Source organism: Lissotriton helveticus, chromosome 7, assembly GCF_964261635.1.
Source record: "Lissotriton helveticus chromosome 7, aLisHel1.1, whole genome shotgun sequence".
Classification (NCBI taxonomy): Eukaryota; Metazoa; Chordata; class Amphibia; order Caudata; family Salamandridae; genus Lissotriton; species Lissotriton helveticus.
Window position 1 is genome coordinate 1,739,486,756 of NC_136068.1, and position 20,022 is coordinate 1,739,506,777.

A 20,022-nucleotide genomic window follows, 5' to 3' on the forward strand; every position below is an offset into this window, starting at 1 on the left:
GAGAGAGAGGAGAGGGAGAGAGAGAGAGAGAGAGAGGAGAGAGAGAGGAGAGAGAAGAGAGAGAGGAGAGAGAGATAGAGAGACTCTCTCAACCAGAGGGCTTTTCAAGGGCAAGTTTGGAAGGATGGGAGTAGCTGTTGCAGCAGCCTGTTCCTCCAAGGGTCTGTTTTACTCACAGACTGGGAGGAGGTGATAAGTGACAAGCCGCACTTCACTGCTGAAATTAACTCCAGGGGCCTCCGTTCAGTGCTCAGAGGGTGGTGAATGCCATCTCGGTACACAGTGGTACAGGCAAGTGTGGCATGTCCTTAATGCAAGCAAGGACACTGGCTCCCCTGTTTCTGATTGGTTAGTAAAAACAACACCATACCTTTAAAGTCGTTATCTATTCCTAATTGTACTTTTACTGTAGACAGAGCACGTGGACGAATAAATGATCCAGAAAATGATATGACCGGTTTTAAAATCTTTCAGGTTTTTAGTAGTTTTTTAAAGCTATATTGACACTAGAAAAATATTAATTGTTGTATATTCCTTGCTGTTTATGGTTCGATGCATTAAGTTACATGAGATTCCCTGTGGTTTAAGCCTCGTTGTAATCAGTAAGGGAGCGATGGGTGTGCTCTTCTAAATAACCAAGACAATGAAATGACCCGTTAACATGTTTTTTTGTAGTTCTTTAAAGCTATATTAACATTGGAACGATCTCAGATTTTAGGATAGGCTTTGCAGTTTATGCTTTGATGCAATGGGTAACGGAGAGATGTTTGTTTTAATAATCTTTTGGTTGCCTTAAACATGGGACTAAAACAATCTGCAGGGCACAAGGCATAAATAAAGAAGTGAGGGGACAGACAGTTAGGCAGTATGCATGTGACATCATGATGCGTGCCATCAAAGCACATGACGTCACTACACGTGACATTCCATGTGGCATCACATGAAGTGACCTCACTAGAAGTGACATCAGATACTAAGATCTCATACATGTTTATCAGGTGCATCATGAGTACATTTAAGTGCATTGTGAAATTTAACAAATGAGATTTGAAGTCTGGGTTGTGCCAAAAAAGTGGCGGAATCCTGACGCAAAATCTGGGCCTCAACGAAAAAAATGTTTTAAACACTACCAAAAAGAAATTGACAACAAGGAAAATCATGGTAGTAGATCTACTCTGCTTAAATGGTTACAAAGTCTGCATTTTAAAATAGTTTATGGGGTTAAAGAATCTGCTGCAGAGGTGCCCAGTACATCTCAGGGAATATTAATTATGGTGAGATAACTTTGGAGCTTAACCCATTTGTTAGTCCTTTGGGTGGTTTTAAGCCTGAGCAACTGGGGGCTTGCCATGAAATGCTCCGTCCCTAAAAAGGCGTGAGTAAAGGGATGGACTGATGATTCGTGGTATTTAAGGGGGGAGAATCCCCACCAAATGGTAGCACCCATTGGGTTGGCCATTATGCAGTTGGCTTATCAGGCCAGCAGGACAGTTTAGGTTAGGCACACCGCTGCCTGACCTTGGATCGCCCGTAAATTGACCCACCACGTTGGCTCAACGTTGCTGCTGGGAATGGAAAGCAAACAACGTGCAGGAGCTGCTAAACGTGTCCCCATGTTTCAAAATTACACTGTGACAAGTTCAACATATTTCTGTGGGGCACCACTTCTGGGCATGGTGGACGGCATCCACCCTGTGAAAATTTCGGGTGGATGCCGTGTACTCCCATGTACGCCCGACTCGTGCCCGGTCTGTCTGCCATGAATGGGACTCGATAGCCTCATCCACCCTGACTCCTGGTTGCTGTTACCCACCTGCCAGTCCCCATCCCTCTGCTACCCTGCCCCCTGTCCTTTACTGCTCACCACACTCCTCCCCGGGTGTAAACTACCACTCCTGTACTGAGTTCACATGCATCACCGTGCATTTTTTTCTCACCCTTTCCTGCAGCCCCTCGTGGTTGTGGATAGCCACAAGTTCGCCGATCCGTGATTAGAGCACATCCCCTATCCTCAGACACCACACGCCACCAAACATACACTCTGAAAGGGTACCAGGAACCCGATGTGAACCAGAGCGCTTCTCATCCACGTTTTGTGTAAGAGGCGCTGCATAGAATCTGTAATGCAGTACTGTACAGTACTGTTGCAGGGATTCTGCACATTAACAGAATTATGCACAGGAAACCAGGACCTCAGTGTATAGCGGTGTACCAACCTATCAACTTAGTGCCCAAAATCCCAAAAACCGACTAGCTATAGTGTCTTATTCGTTCTCCTACATAATCCCAAAGCTACAAATGAGTAGACAACCCAGAACACAACACTCCAGACTCTCTCAGGAATCGCGGTAGCAATACAACTCTTTCACTCACTCCCTCATACTTGTCCATAATAAGAGTAATCGGAGTCACGGTATAGTTTAAAATGTTTATTTTAACTAACGTGCTCTATGGTGCAGTACACGTGCCATTACCAGCAGCAAAATGCATAAACACAATACCGTTAGCATTGTTACAATTCCATAGAATACAAAAGAGGATGTCATTTTATAAAGACAGTTGGAAAAGGACTAGAGGACCTACCCACCCTCACCGAGATAGGAAATAGCTTATTATAAAAAGGAAGACCGTTGGGCTTTGTCAGCAGACCCCATACCTCAAAGCCTAGATGAAAGGTTTACATCTTAGTAACAGCACAGCTCATCTCTCTGGAAAGGTCACTCTCCAAGTGTGTGAACAACACGCATTTCTGTAATATAAAAGTATGCGACTTTCAATAGTGCAGCTGTGCGTCATGTTATGTCTAGGTGATGGGGACTGACCAGAACAGAATAGCAAGGGGCATTGTTTATCGACCTTGTACATCATGTGCAGACTAAACCCCAGAGAATAGCAGAGAACACGAAAAGCAGTCAGTTCTCATGTGAAAGGCATAAACAAAGCCTTGCAATATAAAGGCATGTAGTAACGTGCGCAAAAGCAGCCTCATGGCAGCCAAGCTCATGCCAACTTAGCAATGTCCACAATGGACCTACCAACCATACAACAGTACTTAGTTACTTTTTTTGCTATATTCGGGCTGTAAAAATTTGGATGCGCACGAGCACACACACAAACACACGCAGACATGAGAACACACACACACACACACAAACACACGCACACACACACACTAAATTGCTAAGCAGCATGCAGCCATTAACAAGAAGTCTGATAGCCCTTCCACAGGATACGCCTAAGCATTAGTATAAAATATTCTCTCAAAATAACAGCATCACAGTCTATTTATAAATGACATCTTCACTGCCAAAGTGGTTTATTGGCAGTGATAATAGGTGTTTATCTATCCCCGAGCATTGGTACTTGGTTTATTAACCTCAGAAGGATGTAAGACAGACTGGACCAGCTGTCATTTCATAATAAAATAGAGGTGGGTGGGCCACAGAAGGCTCGAGCTAGGCTGTAGCCAGATGCCTGGCTAGGACTCAGCTCGAGGCCACCCTGGACTCTCGAGACCAACATGAGCCCAGACTCTCCCATGCTGGCACCTCTATCTCAAAGCCCCTGACTGCACTCCCTCCCTCTGTGCAGCAGATGAGGGGCCAGTCAGCAGCGTTGTGCCAAAGTGTTTGGGAATTTTTAGGTCTGAGGTCTAAAAAACAAATTCACACATATTGCTCTCTCCCAGTCCTCTTCTGATGGCTCTCTGTCACGTGTCTCACTCTAATCTGCTGACACTGTAGGCGTTACCACATTGAACCCAGACCTATTGGTTTTGCCAACGCTTTTATTGTGCCTTAGGGGATTCAGATATATTGATTTGGAACGTTCCATAGAGTGTTGTGAATAGGCTGCAGTCCACAGCCCATTAACCACTTCTCCGACCCCAACAGCCCACCTGAGCCCGTGCCTGTGTGCAGCTGGAATCTGCACTTTAAAATGGTGCCTGTGAACACCTTTAATGCTGTGAAAGAGGCCTTCGTTTTACTAATGCATATAATTGCCCTTTCTAAGGCGTTGAACCTCTCCTGATGCCAGTTTCTTTGTAAGTACAGCAAAGCCACTGATAGTGAAATTATTCCCTGTACTTCACTATGCCTCATTTTAATTGAGTGTCAAATCTGAAACCACCTTGAAGAAACTCAGTTCAGGGTGTGCGCTATAATTAAACAATCTGGTATCACTTCACGTAAGGTTTCATAGACAGTAATGTTGCTCTACATATAACAGCGATGCACATGGCAAAGTAACATCTGCAGGTTTACTCGTGGCAGTGACGTCAGGGTATTGTTGATGGGGGGAAAGGTCACGTCTAAAAAGTATAATCCGCTTCACCATAGTGAAACACAAGTGTCCGAGAAATAATTTATTTGACATAAAGAGTTTTTATCATTATTTACTTGCTGCTTGCTGTATCGTTTACCCAGGCAATCTTTTGATGGCTCGGCTCGTTCAGACCACTGGCTCGACTCCGGCTATCCGATGCAGTTTCCAGGTTAGCCCCCCTGTAGGTTACATGTAGCCACTGGAGGAACACGTTGGACCACTGAGGCACGCGACTTTATTTATTCACTTATGGGGGGTTTTGGGATGCTGGCGCGGTGGTGACGTCAGTCAGGCAGCATGGTGCCTCCCCGGCTGCTCACACAAAAGCATTTTTGAAATATTTTGTCAGCCTTCATGCAGAGCTGTCGCACCTGTGGGGAGGCGGAGGGCCGGGCCCTCCCCTGCAGGTGAATGACGGCATCTCCAGGAAGGGGTGGAGGCGTGTGTGCCCTGCCGTCCTCACACCTCCCTCTGACTGCGGCTCGCTGCCGGTGTGTGACAGGGACGGGCTCTTGGGGTCAGAGTCCGAGCCCGGCGTCGCGTGGCCGAGGGCCCCCTCGGTGGCCATGAGGGCGCTGGCCCCCGGGGCAGGGGGGCTCCCCGCCCTGCTGCTGCTGCTCCCGCTCATAGGTAAGCCCCACGTGCACAGCCGCCTTCTCACACGGTATCTGTGGACAGACACTTCAAGGACGTTTGTTTTGTTACTGAGGCTCAAAATAGAAGTTTTTGTACTGAAAGACCTGCATTAGCCAATGGCTTGTTGCGCCTCACAGCAGTAGAAAGCTGCCCGACCCCTACCTGTTGGCGACCCCTTCATCAAGGTGGGCCTCGGGGAAAAAGTCCTAAAAAAAGAGAAGCGGGGACTAACCAAGTTAGGCAGTATACAAGTGACATGGTGCGTGACGTCAGAGCGGATGAGGATGTGACCCCGACTCCTGGTCGCTGTTACCCGTATGAGGGTGTGACATCACAAGATGTGGCATCACAAGCCACTACCTCACAGGAGGGTGATGTCACACGAAGTGACATCACATCTTAAGACCTTACACATTAGTTTAGCAGGTCGATCATGAGTACATTTGAGCGCATTACGAGATTTGGCAAATTAGATTGTGGGTTCGGGTTGTGACAAAAACGTGAAGCAACCCCGACTCAGAATCTGGGCCTCAATGTATACATTTGTTTTTATTTACACCCTGCCAAAATGAAATTGGCAACAAGGAGAAAAATTGCAGTAAATCCGTTGTGCTTAATTGGCTGTAAAGGCTGCATTTTAATATATCCTATGGGGGTTAAGGCACCTGCTGAAGAGATCTTTGTATGTCGAGCAAATCTCAAGGAATAATAGTAATACTGGTGCGATAATGTAGAGGTTGGCGCATTTACAGGACAGACCTGCGTTTGGCTTAGACCCAGTTTTAATCACAGTAGCATAGCGGGTTAATGTGTCTCCTGCAAAGCACATCATGTAACATTCAAATGACAGATTTTTTACATGTAGATTGGTAAGTGGTTTACTGCTTTTAACACAGTGATCCTTTTGTTACTTGCAGTTCAGAAAGTCTAATCCTTCCATTATAGCACAGTGAGCTATTGAAGGCCATGTGACTCCTACACCTTCTAACCCCCAGTGTCCTATGTAACACACCCTGTACATTGATTTACACACTTGCATGATTTATTGTCAATGTATAATGTGTATGTGTGATGCAAAGTGGTCAGACACCCTGCATTGGGATGGGTAGTGCTAGAAAAGAAATAAAACCAAATAATGATATCTAAATTGCGATTTGTGTAAATACTGGGACAAACCAACACATATGGCATTCTTATAGTACATTCATACCTCTTATATACAGGGACCGAACAAAGTCTGAACCATGGTTCTTTCAGTACTTGAAAAGTAGTAACACGATATGTGCCTCTGTTTTACCTCCATTGCATGTGCATTTAGGTCAGAGGCTCCAGATAGCTCTCAGCTAGGATACATGAACAAAAGGAAGACTGATGGCCCTTTAAATTTGGCCTTTGTTTTGGGCCAAGGTGGAATTTAAAATAACAAACCCTCTCTCTGCCTGCCCATTGCTGTTCGAGCAAGCAGGCAACGTGCAGGCACTGCATGTGTGCCAGAGTCTGAAAATGACATTGGGACGAGTTCAGCATATTTCAGTGGGGCCCAACTGCTTAGCAGGGTGGACTGCGTCAGTCCTGTGAAAATAGTGGGTGAATACCGTCTGCCCATGTGTACCCCAACTTGTGCCCTAGTGGGCTTATTCTCATGGAGGAGTAGGGCGGTGGAGGGAGTTGTGGGTGGTGGGGAGCGGTGTGGGGGGAGGGGAGCAAGCCATCTTTACGTATGGGAACCAAGTTCACAGATTCCCTGGTGAAACTCAAGTCCTGAGTAATTTTACCATGCAGGGCCCTTTGGGATACCCCGACCAATAAGCTTCCATTGGTGCAGCAGATGCAGTGCTACTGGGGCTCCAAAGCTGAGGGGCTCACTGAACCTTGATTATTGCTGTATTTTACACTGCAAATAGGATAGATGCCCATTTTCGTCCTTGCACGAGGGCCCATCAAACACTGGCAGTGCCACCGGGCGGACACCAATCAAAAGTTCCCATGGGATGACCATACGCCCCAGACCTTTCATCTGCCAATCAGTGCCCGACATCCACATGAACGCCCTTCAACATGGTAAGGGAGACTGCTTCTGGGTAACCTAAAACAGCAGGAAGCGCCTTAAATAGTACTTTAATCGTAGAGCTTTCGTTAATGTACAACCTACATTACATAATGTGGGGCAACAGTTCCCTTTTATTAATTACATTGAAAGTGTTTAAAATATGTAATTGTTACTTTATAGCACATGAGAAGTGGCCGTTACCTAGCATGCTGTGCACTTCTTTTTGCTTAATGTAAATTTCTGAGTATGTGCAAAGCTACACAAATGTCAACACATTTTGCATGTATCTTATCAAAATAGAATGTGGGGGACATCCCAACTTTGTAAGTTTTGCTAAATAACTTGGGGCCTACCTAAAGGTATGGCTGATGGGCCGCCGTCCATCAGGGTGGATATGTCCCCCCTCCATCACCTGGCCAGGCTCCAATGTGTCTAGAGACCATCGCTGCCTACACAGGAGCCCCCGGCACCAATAGGTTGGTGCAGGGCCACCATGTCTTTGAAGGCTACAAACCACACTTTTGGGGTTTTCAGAAACACACTCCCAGAGTGGTAGTGGTAGCGGTAGTGTGTTTCTGAACAAACAAGCATCTACAATGCAATAGGTCTCGCAGCATAAAAGTTTGAGTTACTGGCATTGTAAATGACAATGCTTTGCATTATTTAATTTTTTTAATTTGCAATTGGTATATGCACATTGTTTGTGAATGTTTAGCTGTTGCTTATGCTAAGCAAAGTTGGAAGTAATATAGAGTGCTAGTCTTGCTTGTTATAAGCATGCTGATTTAAAGAACTCTGATACCTGCGGGTAAAGTTTGCACTATATAAAAGTGAAAACTAATAAATAAATTTAAAAAAGCCTACATGTACCACTACCGTTCTTATTCTGCGATGCCACATATCTTTGGGTCCCTGTACTTATTAACTGCATCCGGTTGTGGGAAACCTCCATGGCAGGAACAACGTGTTGCAGGGCAGACACGGCCAATGTAGCCACTGTCCTGTGGCTGCACCGAGGGGTAACAGTGTAGGGGCAGGAAGGCAGGCAGTTGGTAGTGTTGTGCCATAGCAGTGTAGTTCTCTGTGTATGCTGGGGATGGGGGTTGCTATTGGCTGACAAGAAGTGGTGAGGAGGTGCTGGTTCGGTGTGCTTGCTTCCTGATCTTGGGCAAGCAAGGACAGTGCTGCTGTGGTGCTGAGTGATGATGTGGTTGGGCTAAGTGATGTGGTGGTGTATTAGAGTGATGTGGTGGTGTATTAGAGCGATGTGGTGGTGTATTAGAGTGATGTGGTGGTGTCCCAGAGTGATGTGGTGGTGTCCCGGAGTGACGTGGTGGTGTCCTAGAGTGACGTGGTGGTGTCCCTGAGTGACGTGGTGGTGTCCCGGAGTGATTTGGAGGTGTCCCTGAGTGATGTGGTGGTGCCCCTGAGTGGTGCCCCTGAGTGATGTGGTGGTGCCCCTGGGTGGTGTGGTGGTGCCCCTTAGTGATGTGGTGGTGTCCCCGAGTGATGTGGTGGTGTCCCTGAGTGATGTGGTGGTGTCCCAGAGTGATGTGGTGGTGTCCCTGAGTGATGTGGTGGTGTCCCTGAGTGATGTGGTGGTGTCCCCGAGTGATGTGGTGGTGTCCCCGAGTGATGTGGTAGTGTCCCCGAGTGATGTTGTGGTGTCCCCGAGTGATGTGGTGGTGTCCCCGAGTAATGTGGTGGTGTCCCTGAGTGATGTGGTGGTGTCCCTGAGTGATGTGGTGGTGTCCCAGAGTGACGTAGTGGTGTCCCAGAGTGACGTGGTGGTGTCCCTGAGTAATTTGGTGGTGTCCCTGAGTGATGTGGTGGTGTCCCAGAGTGACGTAGTGGTGTCCCAGAGTGACGTGGTGGTGTCCCTGAGTAATTTGGTGGTGTCCCTGAGTGATGTGGTGGTGTCACTGAGAGCACTTGAAGAATCAGTTAAGAATATGACACCAGCGCAAATACAAGAGCTACAATAGAAACCAAATTAATAAGCAAAGGGAAATGTTAGCTGAAGCAGAAGGACTAAACAGGAACAAATTAGAACAGGAGTATGAAAATGTATGCTAAATGCAGTAGACCTCACACATCTATTCTGAATATCATATTTCTGGTCATTTGACCTAAAGAAAGTATTTTGATGTTGAAAATCATATGTTAAAATCAATAGGCCTTTAATTATAGATTGTTATTGCACTGTGCTGTAGATGGGTATTGCGTTATGTGGATCCTCAAAGATTACTGTGGTATGCCTGGGTTTTGGTTCCCGCCTCCGATTTCCTCTTATATGTCCTGTGCGTAGAAGCTTTGTACTTTGATAATCTTTGCATACTTCTAATTTTATGACTTTTTACTTGATGGTTACCTTGTAGAAAAGTTTGTGCTCAATGTCATAGCCCTGAATTGATTATGGTGATGAGCCTATGATAAATGGTATATGCCTGATTGCTTCATTATGAAAGGTCACGTCAGCTAACATAGGTTCCATCTGCTTATTATACAAAATTACAACAAAGGAAGTACGATGGCCGTATTTATTGGGGAGTTGTGTAATACAGATTAAAGTCAATAAATGTGCAGTTGTTTACTTGGCCTTGTAACACTGAAAAAACTGCGTTCTTTTGACTGTGGAAGAGTAATTCATATTCTGTGTCTCTCCATGACAGCATACTGCTTGGGCAATGTGTTAGCAAAATTCTGCCATTGGCTCTGCTGACCTGTGCGTAAAAGCATATTGCCCGATAGCATGTACAAATCAGCTTGAAAATATGCTTCAGTTCCAGGGCTCCCAGTACTTTAGTTTTAATTTTTTTACTTTTAGAGTTCACCTTTCATTTCTTTCCTTCTTCCTTTTTAGACCATTCTGCAGCTCCCCAGAAAGTCCTAATGCGATGTTCGCTTGCCACTCACTTCATTTGAAGTGTGCTGCATCTTGTGCATCCCCTATTTCTAAAATGTGTGGCCATCTTGGAATGGCGTTATCCAGAGTGTATCATTGCTTTCCTGATCCAAGATGTGTACCATGTTTAGAAGCATAATGTTGGCCATCTTGGAGCAGTACAGCAGTGACAAACTACACAATTTAGCATGTGAAGATGGCCGGCCAGTACGATATTTACTCAGTGGCAATTTTTAAATGGTATTGTGCATGTCGTAACATTGATTTTTTTAATTCCAATATAGCGAACATGTTTTTTTCTACTTTTATTTTGATGTTTATCTTCCATATGCTTTGTCTCAAATATTGTGGGTAAGTGGACAAATGCAAGAATGAGTCAGTGCAAGGATGAATCAGTGTAAGTATGCATGACAGGGTGCATGAATGTTGAATTATTGAGTGCCAAAACTCATAAGTGACTGAAGAGGCACTCTCAGTTATAAGCCAGACCTAGCATCACTGCCAATGCTTGTTATCACAAAGTGATGCTTCCTGTAGCCTAGTGTGGACACAAAATAAAGATCACATTGACGCCCTGAGGGTAAGTGTAAGAGAAGTGCATATTTTACTGCAAGGCGGTCTACATCTAGATGTGTGTTCTTCTGAGCCCAACATTATACATGTTTAGGTGCTAGGGAGAGGGCCTGGGCTCTGGTTTCCTTTCTGGGAATCTACCTGTCACTTTTCGCTTGCCTCGCACACTCTCACTTTATAAATATGACTGTTTTTCGGTTAATCAGTCATGATTGACGACAGAGTTGGCCCCTAGGCTGGGTATGACTGCTTAATATATTTAGTTATGCCCCCTTATATGGTGCAACAACAGAGACTGAGCAGCTGACCCAATGCAGCGTATAGTGCGGCTGGAAACAGAAAAGTGGACAGAGTAGGAGCCTGGTGGCTGACCTCTGCGGTAAATGTCCACATGCACAAATACAGGCAAAAGACAGACACAATAAACAAAAACAAACATTCACCACCTAACCTGAACCGCACTGCCACTTACCTGGGCAGCGCGCATTGCATCACATTTTGCGATGCAGGGCGCACTACGAAATACGTTTTAATAATTAAATTGTTTACTTACCTGCAATTATCCATATGCCGGTTTTTAGCACCCTCCACCCTGCCCCTCCCCCTCCCCGCCTCCCTGCCCCACCGTAACTCCCTCCACGGGCCGCGGCTGTCGGTCACGTGACCCTAAATCAGGCCCTAATTCAGATCTATCGTCTAATATTAATTTCTTTAACATAGTCATTTTTAACATGCTTATTTTAACAGAATATTGTCAGATGAAATATGAAAAATGAAGCTGCAGTTATTTAAAAAAAAAAAAAAAAAATCTTGATGAAATCAGCATTATAAAATATGTTTCACTAACAGAAAGCCCTTGAAATGTTTTTCTTAAGGTCGGGGAAGTTCAATTTATTTTCATTAACATGAAACCGATCACCTGCTACAGCCCCGAAGGCAGAGCGGCTGATCTATGAACATATAAACAGACCTTTATTTGCTTCTCAACAGTGTAATATTTTTGCTTCTTCATGCAGGTCATGCCAGAACGAACAAAGTAGAAGTCCTATTTTTTAAATCTGAATTTACCTTGCACTATTACATTTGAATTACGGGCGGGACATGGGACCCAGAATACACTGTACATTTTTTTGTTTACGGAGTTTTACAGAGCGCTAACTTGACCTGGTACCGGGTATCAGAGAGCTTTACACAGCACCAGTTGCATTACATGAGGACACACATTAATCTTTGTTAGGCACAGGGAGATTTGCCCAGAACCACAGGATGTTCTGTGTCTTTACCAAGACTCGAACCGGGTACCCCAAATTCGAGGTCATTCTCTCTAGCCATTAGGCCAACTCCTCTCTCCGTTTTTGGAAGATTCGCTGACATCAGCAGTGCTTCTGAGTCCTAGTAGGGCTGGTGCAGGGTCAGCTGCACGTGCCATGTCAGACTGTATCAGCCTCCTAAAGGCAGCGGCCTGTTCAGAAGCTCTTCTGTCGCCCATGCTGCTGTGGGACACATGCTGAATCAGAGGCTGGTAGGGCTTCTGTCAATCAAAAGGTCAGCTTCTCCCTCTAATTTCCAATTTAATTTTTATACAAGATTACCTTTCCTTTCAGTAAAACCTCATTTTTCATTACACACACTTATAGTTGCAATCAGACAATGGCGTCACAGAATCACTCACAAAATAAGCTTCGTGAATCTGGCCCTTGGCTCTGAGAGTCTGTTTACCTTTTAGCAGTTGCCAAGTGTTGGCATCTATGTAAAAGCCTCTCTATAAGGTAACCTAATGCAAGCATTTCGAAATCTACAAATAATGCACTTCCGCATACAGTATTTCGTAAAATGCCCAGGAGACAGTAGTGGAGGAAAGGTACAAAATGGCGGATTTTCATGCACACTCTTCCACTACACTCGCATCTCCCAGTTTTCCGCAGGGCCAGCATCTTTAGCTGTGTTCACCTGGTCCTTTCTATCTGCACGCAGCTTGTTTTCTTGTTCCACAAGGACAGCATTTTTATCTGTGGAAAATCCTCTTCCCTGTGACCGCCTCGAGGGACCTTCCTACCCTGGGATGATTTAATGCTGCCCTTTGCAGGAGTATTTTTATGTGTAAATCTGAGTCGGAAACAACCTGTAAAATGTTACCGAAATCAACAAGCATTGCTAAAGTAAAGGGAGGAGGAGAAGGCTGCACGAAGCAGTTCGTGCTTCATTCACTCTGCTAGAAAGCTTCAAGAGTGGAGTGCTTATAGAATGCGCGTGGAAGCGCCTGGATGTCCCTGTGCCAGGCACACGCCCTGAGGAAGCCCCTTTCACGGCCTCAGGTCATGGGGAGTGTGCTCCAACACATGGACATCAATTCAGCAAAACGTTAGGGTTAACGGAAGTGACATCACACACCTTTTGACCCCCAATGACATCACAGGATGTCCTTTCACCATGATGATGCCATTGTAAATGGCATCTTATGACCTTTGTCTCTGATAGAACAACAGGAAGTGACAAAAGTCATCAAAGCTGATTACAATTTAGTTATTTGACATCTTTCTGTCAGCTAGGGTCCTTCTTTGAAACCTTGGTGTCAGATACAGACCTAACCACTCGCTGTGCAGATCAAGCCCTGTCATTGGACCAGTACTGGGGTACCAGTGCTATGTTGCATTTCACTTTCTGACAGGGCCTCATTTCTAGTTCAGCAACCATACTATTGCCAGATCACTGTAATTGGTTGTTGGAAGGCACAGGCACTGCTATATCAAGGTTTAGTATGCGCACCACGTGCCACTCACCCCTCCCATACTTTCACCCACTCCTTCCTGTGCTGCTGTCTCGGTGAAAGACTAGATTCACGTTATGTTGTTCAAGGCGTATACTTTTATTCACATGAAACAGGGTTATTCACACCAACTCAATACAAAAAGAGAAGTACTCTAGTCTATACTTGCATATATGTTATATGTACAAAAACACACTTCAGCTTCATCAACAGGTAGAAGGCAGTAAGGCAAATAGGCACGACATTAAACTTGATCATGAACTTGACCTTGACCATCTCGGCACATCCTGCCCCCCCTCTCATGTCTCATCCGCTGTGGCACATTGTGCCAGGAGGCCCCAATGCGCAACAGTAAGCTGTTGCACCACTTGAAATCCGGGGCACTGCATAGCGCACCAGCCAACCGGGGTCCCTGAGCACAGGCAGTCTCCCCAAGGTTCTAGTCAGTCCATACGTCGCCGGTTAGAGCGGGGGAGTCCAGGACCACCAGCAGGTCAGTCCACCCTCCCTGCCTGCCCCCTGTATAACCAAATCCTACCCCCACCTGGGGTCCGTCCAGTTGCTGAACCTCCATTATGTCCATCCCCATTTGTTGTTATCTGTCAGGGCCTCACCATTCTGTCGGTAGGTGGGTGGTTGACGATGCGTAGATATCACCTGCTTCCTGCTCGGATCCAAGGGGACAAAAGAGGCCAAAGCACCTAATGCACCACCTTACATGGCCCTCCAAGTTTCTGCTGCGCCCCTGATCATGTCATTGACCCATTGCCCATACCTGCTCCCTCTGTGCCAGGCAGCGCTCTGGCCCGTATCTGTTAGGGCCTCGCCACAGGCTGAGAAGCTCACTGGCGCAGTCGCCCCCTACTCCCTGCTGCTGAATGCGCCCTGCGATTGTCCCCAGTAAAGTCAGGATAAAAAGTTCATGCCCCTTACCTGACAGATGAACCCTGTCCTGATGAAACATGCTGAACGCCATCTGCCCACCCTTTTGATTGCCTCTGCTGACAGACACATCCCTGCCGCCTGCCGCTGTGGTGGCCCACCAATGCAAAATGAATGGGAGCTAAACTGTGCAGAGTCCTCGATCAAGCAGACCAACAGATATCGAGTCATTAGCGCACCATCCATGTGTACTAAGAGCCTAGTTGAGGTCCCAACCGGTAGCCCTACGAGGAAATCCCTTGTTAACCCCACTAAGCAATAAAAGGAGTCCGGGGCCACATGTCGTTTCACCCACTTGCCTTTCCCTAGCAAGTCTGTCTTTGACCTCCTGACCCTCAGATGGAGAGCCCCTGCCTCCAGAAGCACGTCTGCCACCTCTGGCCCCCCGGTCCTTTCTTTGAGGACTCCACCAATTCTGAGATGTGAAAAGGCCAGAGTGTAAGCGAGGCTGAACGGTTTTACTTCGTCCTGGGACCTGCAAACCTGCTGCAACCCCCCAATATTCTCTCTATCTGCTCCATGTTGATAAGTTGCCTGCCTTCTTCCACAACCCGGACCATGCATTCCCATCCTCTCATGGCCTTCCGCACCCTAAAGTCCTTGGTGGGGTCCCTGACCCCCTTAAACCCTGCAAAGAAGATGATTGCGGACAGCTGCCTGCACACTAGTGGCAATGATTCCCCAGTCCCTCTGTCTAGTGTGAAAACCCAGTAGCCCTTCAAGGGTAAACCTCTCTGTTTCATCATGCGACCTGAAGGATGAGTCATACACACCCAAGCCTTTTTGTACATATGCTTTGTTTTGAGTACCCAGGATGCTGCGTTTAAGTCTGTGGCAATGGAGCACCAAGCCTCCACAACTCCTCTGGGAACTCCACCATCACTTCGACCGCTTGGGGCCCCTTTGCTCTGAACTCTGCCAACTTAGATTGAGAAAAAGCATCAGCAACTGCATTATCCAACCCAGGTAAATGTTTGGCAGAAAAATGCACGTTATGCAAAAGACATAAGCAAATCAGAGTGTAAATCAGAGTCTTAAGCAGCTGCAACACCCATTAGCATTTTGCGCTTTGATTATTAATTGCCATGACAGCTGACATGCGGTCAGATCAAAAATGATTGTGGTATTGGCTAATGATGCCCCAGATGTCTAAGGCCAGTCAGTCAGTCAATACATCTTTATTTCGGTTAATAAAAACCATAAAAGCAATGCAATACAAAAAATTCATTATAAACACGTTATATACACATTAAAATTGTACAGAAATAAGATATACACATGATTGCAGATCAAAAACAGTCTAAAACAGTTAAAATCTTTATACAATGAGAAAAGAGACAAAATCTATGTCATGAATATAAAGGCCCAACCCTATTTTCAAGCAATCCTCATTCAGTTATGTGTCATCCTGATAGTGAATTCATTTGAGTGAGTCTAACTTTATTAATACGCGCTGCCGCTACCAAAAAACTGGCTACACTATAAGTAACCTGCATAGAATCAAGCATTTGTAAATGTAGGAGGGCAGGCCTCACCTGGGCGAATTTTAGTTCCTTCAGAACAGGGTATAAAAATTTTTTGCGGGCCACCAGATAGTGCTCGCAAAACATCACCAAGTGAAGCGTGTCCTGTGTAGAGAAACTATCACAGGTGCAGGGTGAAGTATCTTCAAGGGTCCCCCATTTCAGATAGGTACCAAGTGTGAGGTGGATGAGATTGAACCTAAATCTAACTAAAAGGAAACGATGGTAAGAGTTGGTCACGTACTTCAGATAGGGTTCCATGACTGGGGAGATCACAAGTTGATAGATTGATCTCACTGTAGGTTTCCTAAGCTCTATCTCCTCCCTTTCTGACTCAAGTGAATTGAGGAAGTTGCGCTTAATCCACCCTACATCCTCATTCCTGAGACCCTGTGGTGATAGATACATTTCCGGACGCCCCAGCCTCACGCATGCCGCTCTAACATACGCAAGCCAGGGTATTCTATCCGCTCCATCCAGGGCCATACAGTCCCTGAGTATTAGGTGGTTAAGCGCAATCTCCTCATTTAGCCAGGTTTTAACCCATCGTAATAATGGGGCCATTTTTAAGTGATCAGAAATATACCCCAGACCTACTTCACAGAGGATAGAATATGTAGGGGATGATTGGGGGAGTGACAAAAGGGATCGTATGAACTTATTTTCTATAATTTGCAACCCTGTTGTTGGAACATAGCCCCAGATGTCAGCCCCATAGGAGGCGATTGCTACGCACTTTGATTTATAGATGCGGACCATAGCCTCCATGGGTCTTGCACCCAATCTTTTTGAAAAAATCATAAGGGCTGTGGTAGATATTGCAACCACGTTACCCTTGAGTTTCAACTGGGGGCCCCAATTCCCTCTTTCATCAAATATAACCCCTAAATAACAAAAGAAGGGTACCCTTGAGATTGGCGATCCATTGCATCTAAAGGTTTTTATCTTCATGGTTTTCCTGCGTAAACCAGCCACCATTACGTGGGATTTTGAGGTGTTGATTTTTAAGTCTAATTTTTTTTTTTTTTATAGTGGTCCCCAACATTAAGGAATATCACCACATGAATAAAATATAGACAGAGTCAATCTATATTTTCAAAAAAGACATGTCCAGCCGGACAGAGGTCTTTCAGAGATTTTACTCAGGATTTATGTATTGAAATCACATCCAACAATCAACCAAAGTGGACCACAAGCCTGTGTCCAGTACTAACAGAGCAAGTACAAGAGGTGATGTAGACAGCAGAGAAGGGCTTTGTAAGGCGGAACAACGTTACTCTATAAACAGTACAATTGACCATGCTTAAGCTGTTCCTGTTTTTAGTACATTTCTTACATTGTTATACACAAATTCCTTGCCATCAATTGAGAACTCACACACAACGCACGACCCGCAGTCCTGTATCTGATTTTAATATTTCCTTTTTCCCCCCTTTAGGCATTTAGAGGCTTAATTAACCTAAGGCTTTTCATTGTATTTGTCCTGATGATGGTCCCTGATATTTTATAGGGGTCCGAAACGCCGTCGACCTTTAATGCACGTGAACCTAACTGTGATTACTACTGAAATGTCCAGTGCATGATTGTTATACTCTGTACAATTGTACTGTTTATAGAGAAAATATAGATTGACTCTGTCTATATTTTATTCATGTGGTGATATTCCTTAATGTTGGGGACCGCTGTTGTTGTTTAAAAAGTATGCTCCCCATGGTCCCTGCTGACTAATTTTGGGGTCCCTTGTTGTCATTAAATTTGATTTTTAAGTCTAAGGCCTCCATCAAGGAGCCAAAATGATCCCTGTACCAGTTCGAGCAAGTAGGACGGCGTCGTCCGCGTACAGGAGGACCGGTATAGCCGACCCTCCCATACGCGGGACGTCCAGGGTGGCCAGATCTAGTGATTTACCCAAAGAATTAATTTAGAGCGTAAATAGGAGAGGGGCCAGAATGCAACCCTGTCTGACCCCTCTTCTTGATCTAAATTGCTCGGTACATCTGCCTTCCCTTGTTACCCTAACAGAAGCCGACAAGTTCTGGTGAAGATCATTTAGAAAATTAACCAACGTAGTGTCCAAACCCATATCCTGCAAAATACACCATAATTTAGAACGATTGACCAAATCAAATGCGGAAGAAAGATCCATAAAACCCAAATATAGAAGCCCCTCCTTCACCACTGTGTACTTGCTGATAATAAAGTGAAGGTTTAGACATTGATCCATGGTCCCCCTGCGTGCCCTAAAACCGTACTGGAGATCAGAAAGAACCCCACTCCCCTCAAGCCAATCTCCCAGTCTCTGTAACATAACTCTGCCTAAGATCTTGACGGCAGAGTCCAACAGGGAGATTGGCCTGTAGCAAGCGGGGTCCCTCCTGTTCCCTTTCTTGAAAATTGGAACAATAATGGAGGTTGACCAAGATGATGGGGAGCCTGCGGTGAGTGTTGCATTGAAAACATTTGTTAGAATTTTGGCCAAAATTGTGGGTACAAGATGTAAAGATCAGCAGGGACCCCGTCAGGGCCAGGGGCCTTATGTTTACTAGTATCTTTGATCGCCTTTTCCACTTCAGAGATGTTAAACTTAATGAGCATATTGTTGCGAGGTACAACTAAGTCTGGGGGAGTAGGGACCCCTAGCTCAATGTCATAGATGTTTCTAAAGTGATTAAGCCAACTCTCGTCTTCAATTACGCAGTCCATATCTGATTTACCCTCCTCAGTGAAAAACGACTGATTGATAATAGCCCAACATTTTTTGCTGTCTCTCAGCACATCTGCAGATTGTAGATGATCCCACGCTTCTTCCTTAATATGCTTCTTGCGATTTGCAAGTGCCAGTTTGTATTCCTTACGAAGGTTAGCCACAGTTAGCCTATCCCTAGGTCTAAATTTCAGCGCTTTAAGTAGGGCACTTTGGGCGAGTGAGCACTTTTTGTCAAACCATTTAAACACCTTCTCACAATGTGAGCCATTTCTAGACTCCAAATTCTTGGAAATCCGTGAGCATATCTCTACATAGGCATCCACAACATCAGCACCTGATGCGGTGGCGTCTAAGCAGACAGCCATGTTGTCCGCGGTTTCCTGTGCAAGTGTTTTAAAAAAGGTTTCTGGAATAACTTTCTCCCACTTTACCCTCCTGCCCTGCCCTCTAGTTGACAGATCTCTTGGTGCCACCACGCTTGAGTTCCTCCCATGCAAGAAACTATCAAGATCCATAGCCAATAAGACGGGGTTGTGGTCACTAAAAATTGCGTTCACTACACTGTACTCCTGCGTTTTGGCTAGCACCCCAGGGGAGACAAAGATATAATCGATAACTGTGTTAGCGTCCCTCCCAATAAATGTAGGCGCTCTAGTCTCTCCGTTACCTAAACCTGGTTCGAATAAGTTTGAGTTGGCAAGGAGACTCTCATGGGCATCACCCTCCTTGCTATGTTCAAAATGGGGATCCCCTCCACAGGTGATCCTCCGTGTACATCAGTATAACAATCCCCCTCACAAGGGTGAATATTAAAATCTCCCATGATAACCATCTCTGGGACAGAAATGCGATCATGTTTGTGGACTGACAGAAAATCTGCCAGGGCAGTCAAATGCTCATTCTCAGAAGAGCCCGTCCTGGAATTATAAAAATTAATAATTAGAAGTTTTTGTTGGTCCGGAATGGTCCATTCAATTATCAATGAATTCTGAGGGGTAGGATATACTTTTTTAAAAACCCCAACCAAGTTAAGTGAGAACATTGTAAGCAAGCCCCCTTTAGCTCTTCCTCCCCTCCCCGGTACTGCTGAGGTTGAGAAACTAAGAAAGCCATCTAATGAAAAACTGGGTGATGTATCCCATGTCTCTTGAAAGGCCAAAATATCATACTGCTTAACAAAACCCTGCCATAAAGGATCAGAAGTTTTTGCGCCTAGTCCTGCCACGTTCCAAGTAAGAATTTTACAACATGGACTTATTATTTCTTGGTTTGTGCTTTTAGCTCCAATTTGTAGTGGACTTCTGCTTCATTGACTCTGATTACTATGCAGTGCCAAGTTGATCCATTTTACATTTATTTCAGTGTTTGTTTCTCCCTCTTTTTGCAAGGTAGGACATTCATTTTTTTCTGGAGATCTGCCGAGTGCATTTCTTAGGACTGATGGAGTCTTCGTCCCTACCTTCTTTTGTTTCAGTGGAGTGTCGGCTCCTATAAAAGGACTAGGATAAACCTCCGGAATTTGTTTAGTAAGTGTTATGCCCCACATTTTGAATATCTTTTGCTCCTTCATTATCTGATCAGCTATAGATAATG

At 45.3% G+C, this 20,022-nt stretch overlaps 1 protein-coding gene across 3 annotated transcripts in view; it reads left to right on the forward strand.

The window, feature by feature from the left end:
• LOC144770727 (uncharacterized) overlaps positions 1-20,022 on the forward strand; it is a 295,086-nt gene that overhangs the window by 51,490 nt on the left and 223,574 nt on the right. Inside the window, exon 1 of one of the 3 annotated variants that reach the window (XM_078655462.1) lies at positions 4,758-4,956. The exons of the other annotated variants lie outside the window; for them this stretch is intronic. Within the exon in view, the coding sequence (XP_078511588.1) occupies positions 4,893-4,956 (64 nt within the window). The 5' untranslated portion in view covers positions 4,758-4,892. Of the gene's footprint in view, positions 1-4,757; positions 4,957-20,022 lie in introns of those variants that run through there. 3 annotated transcript variants of the gene reach the window in all.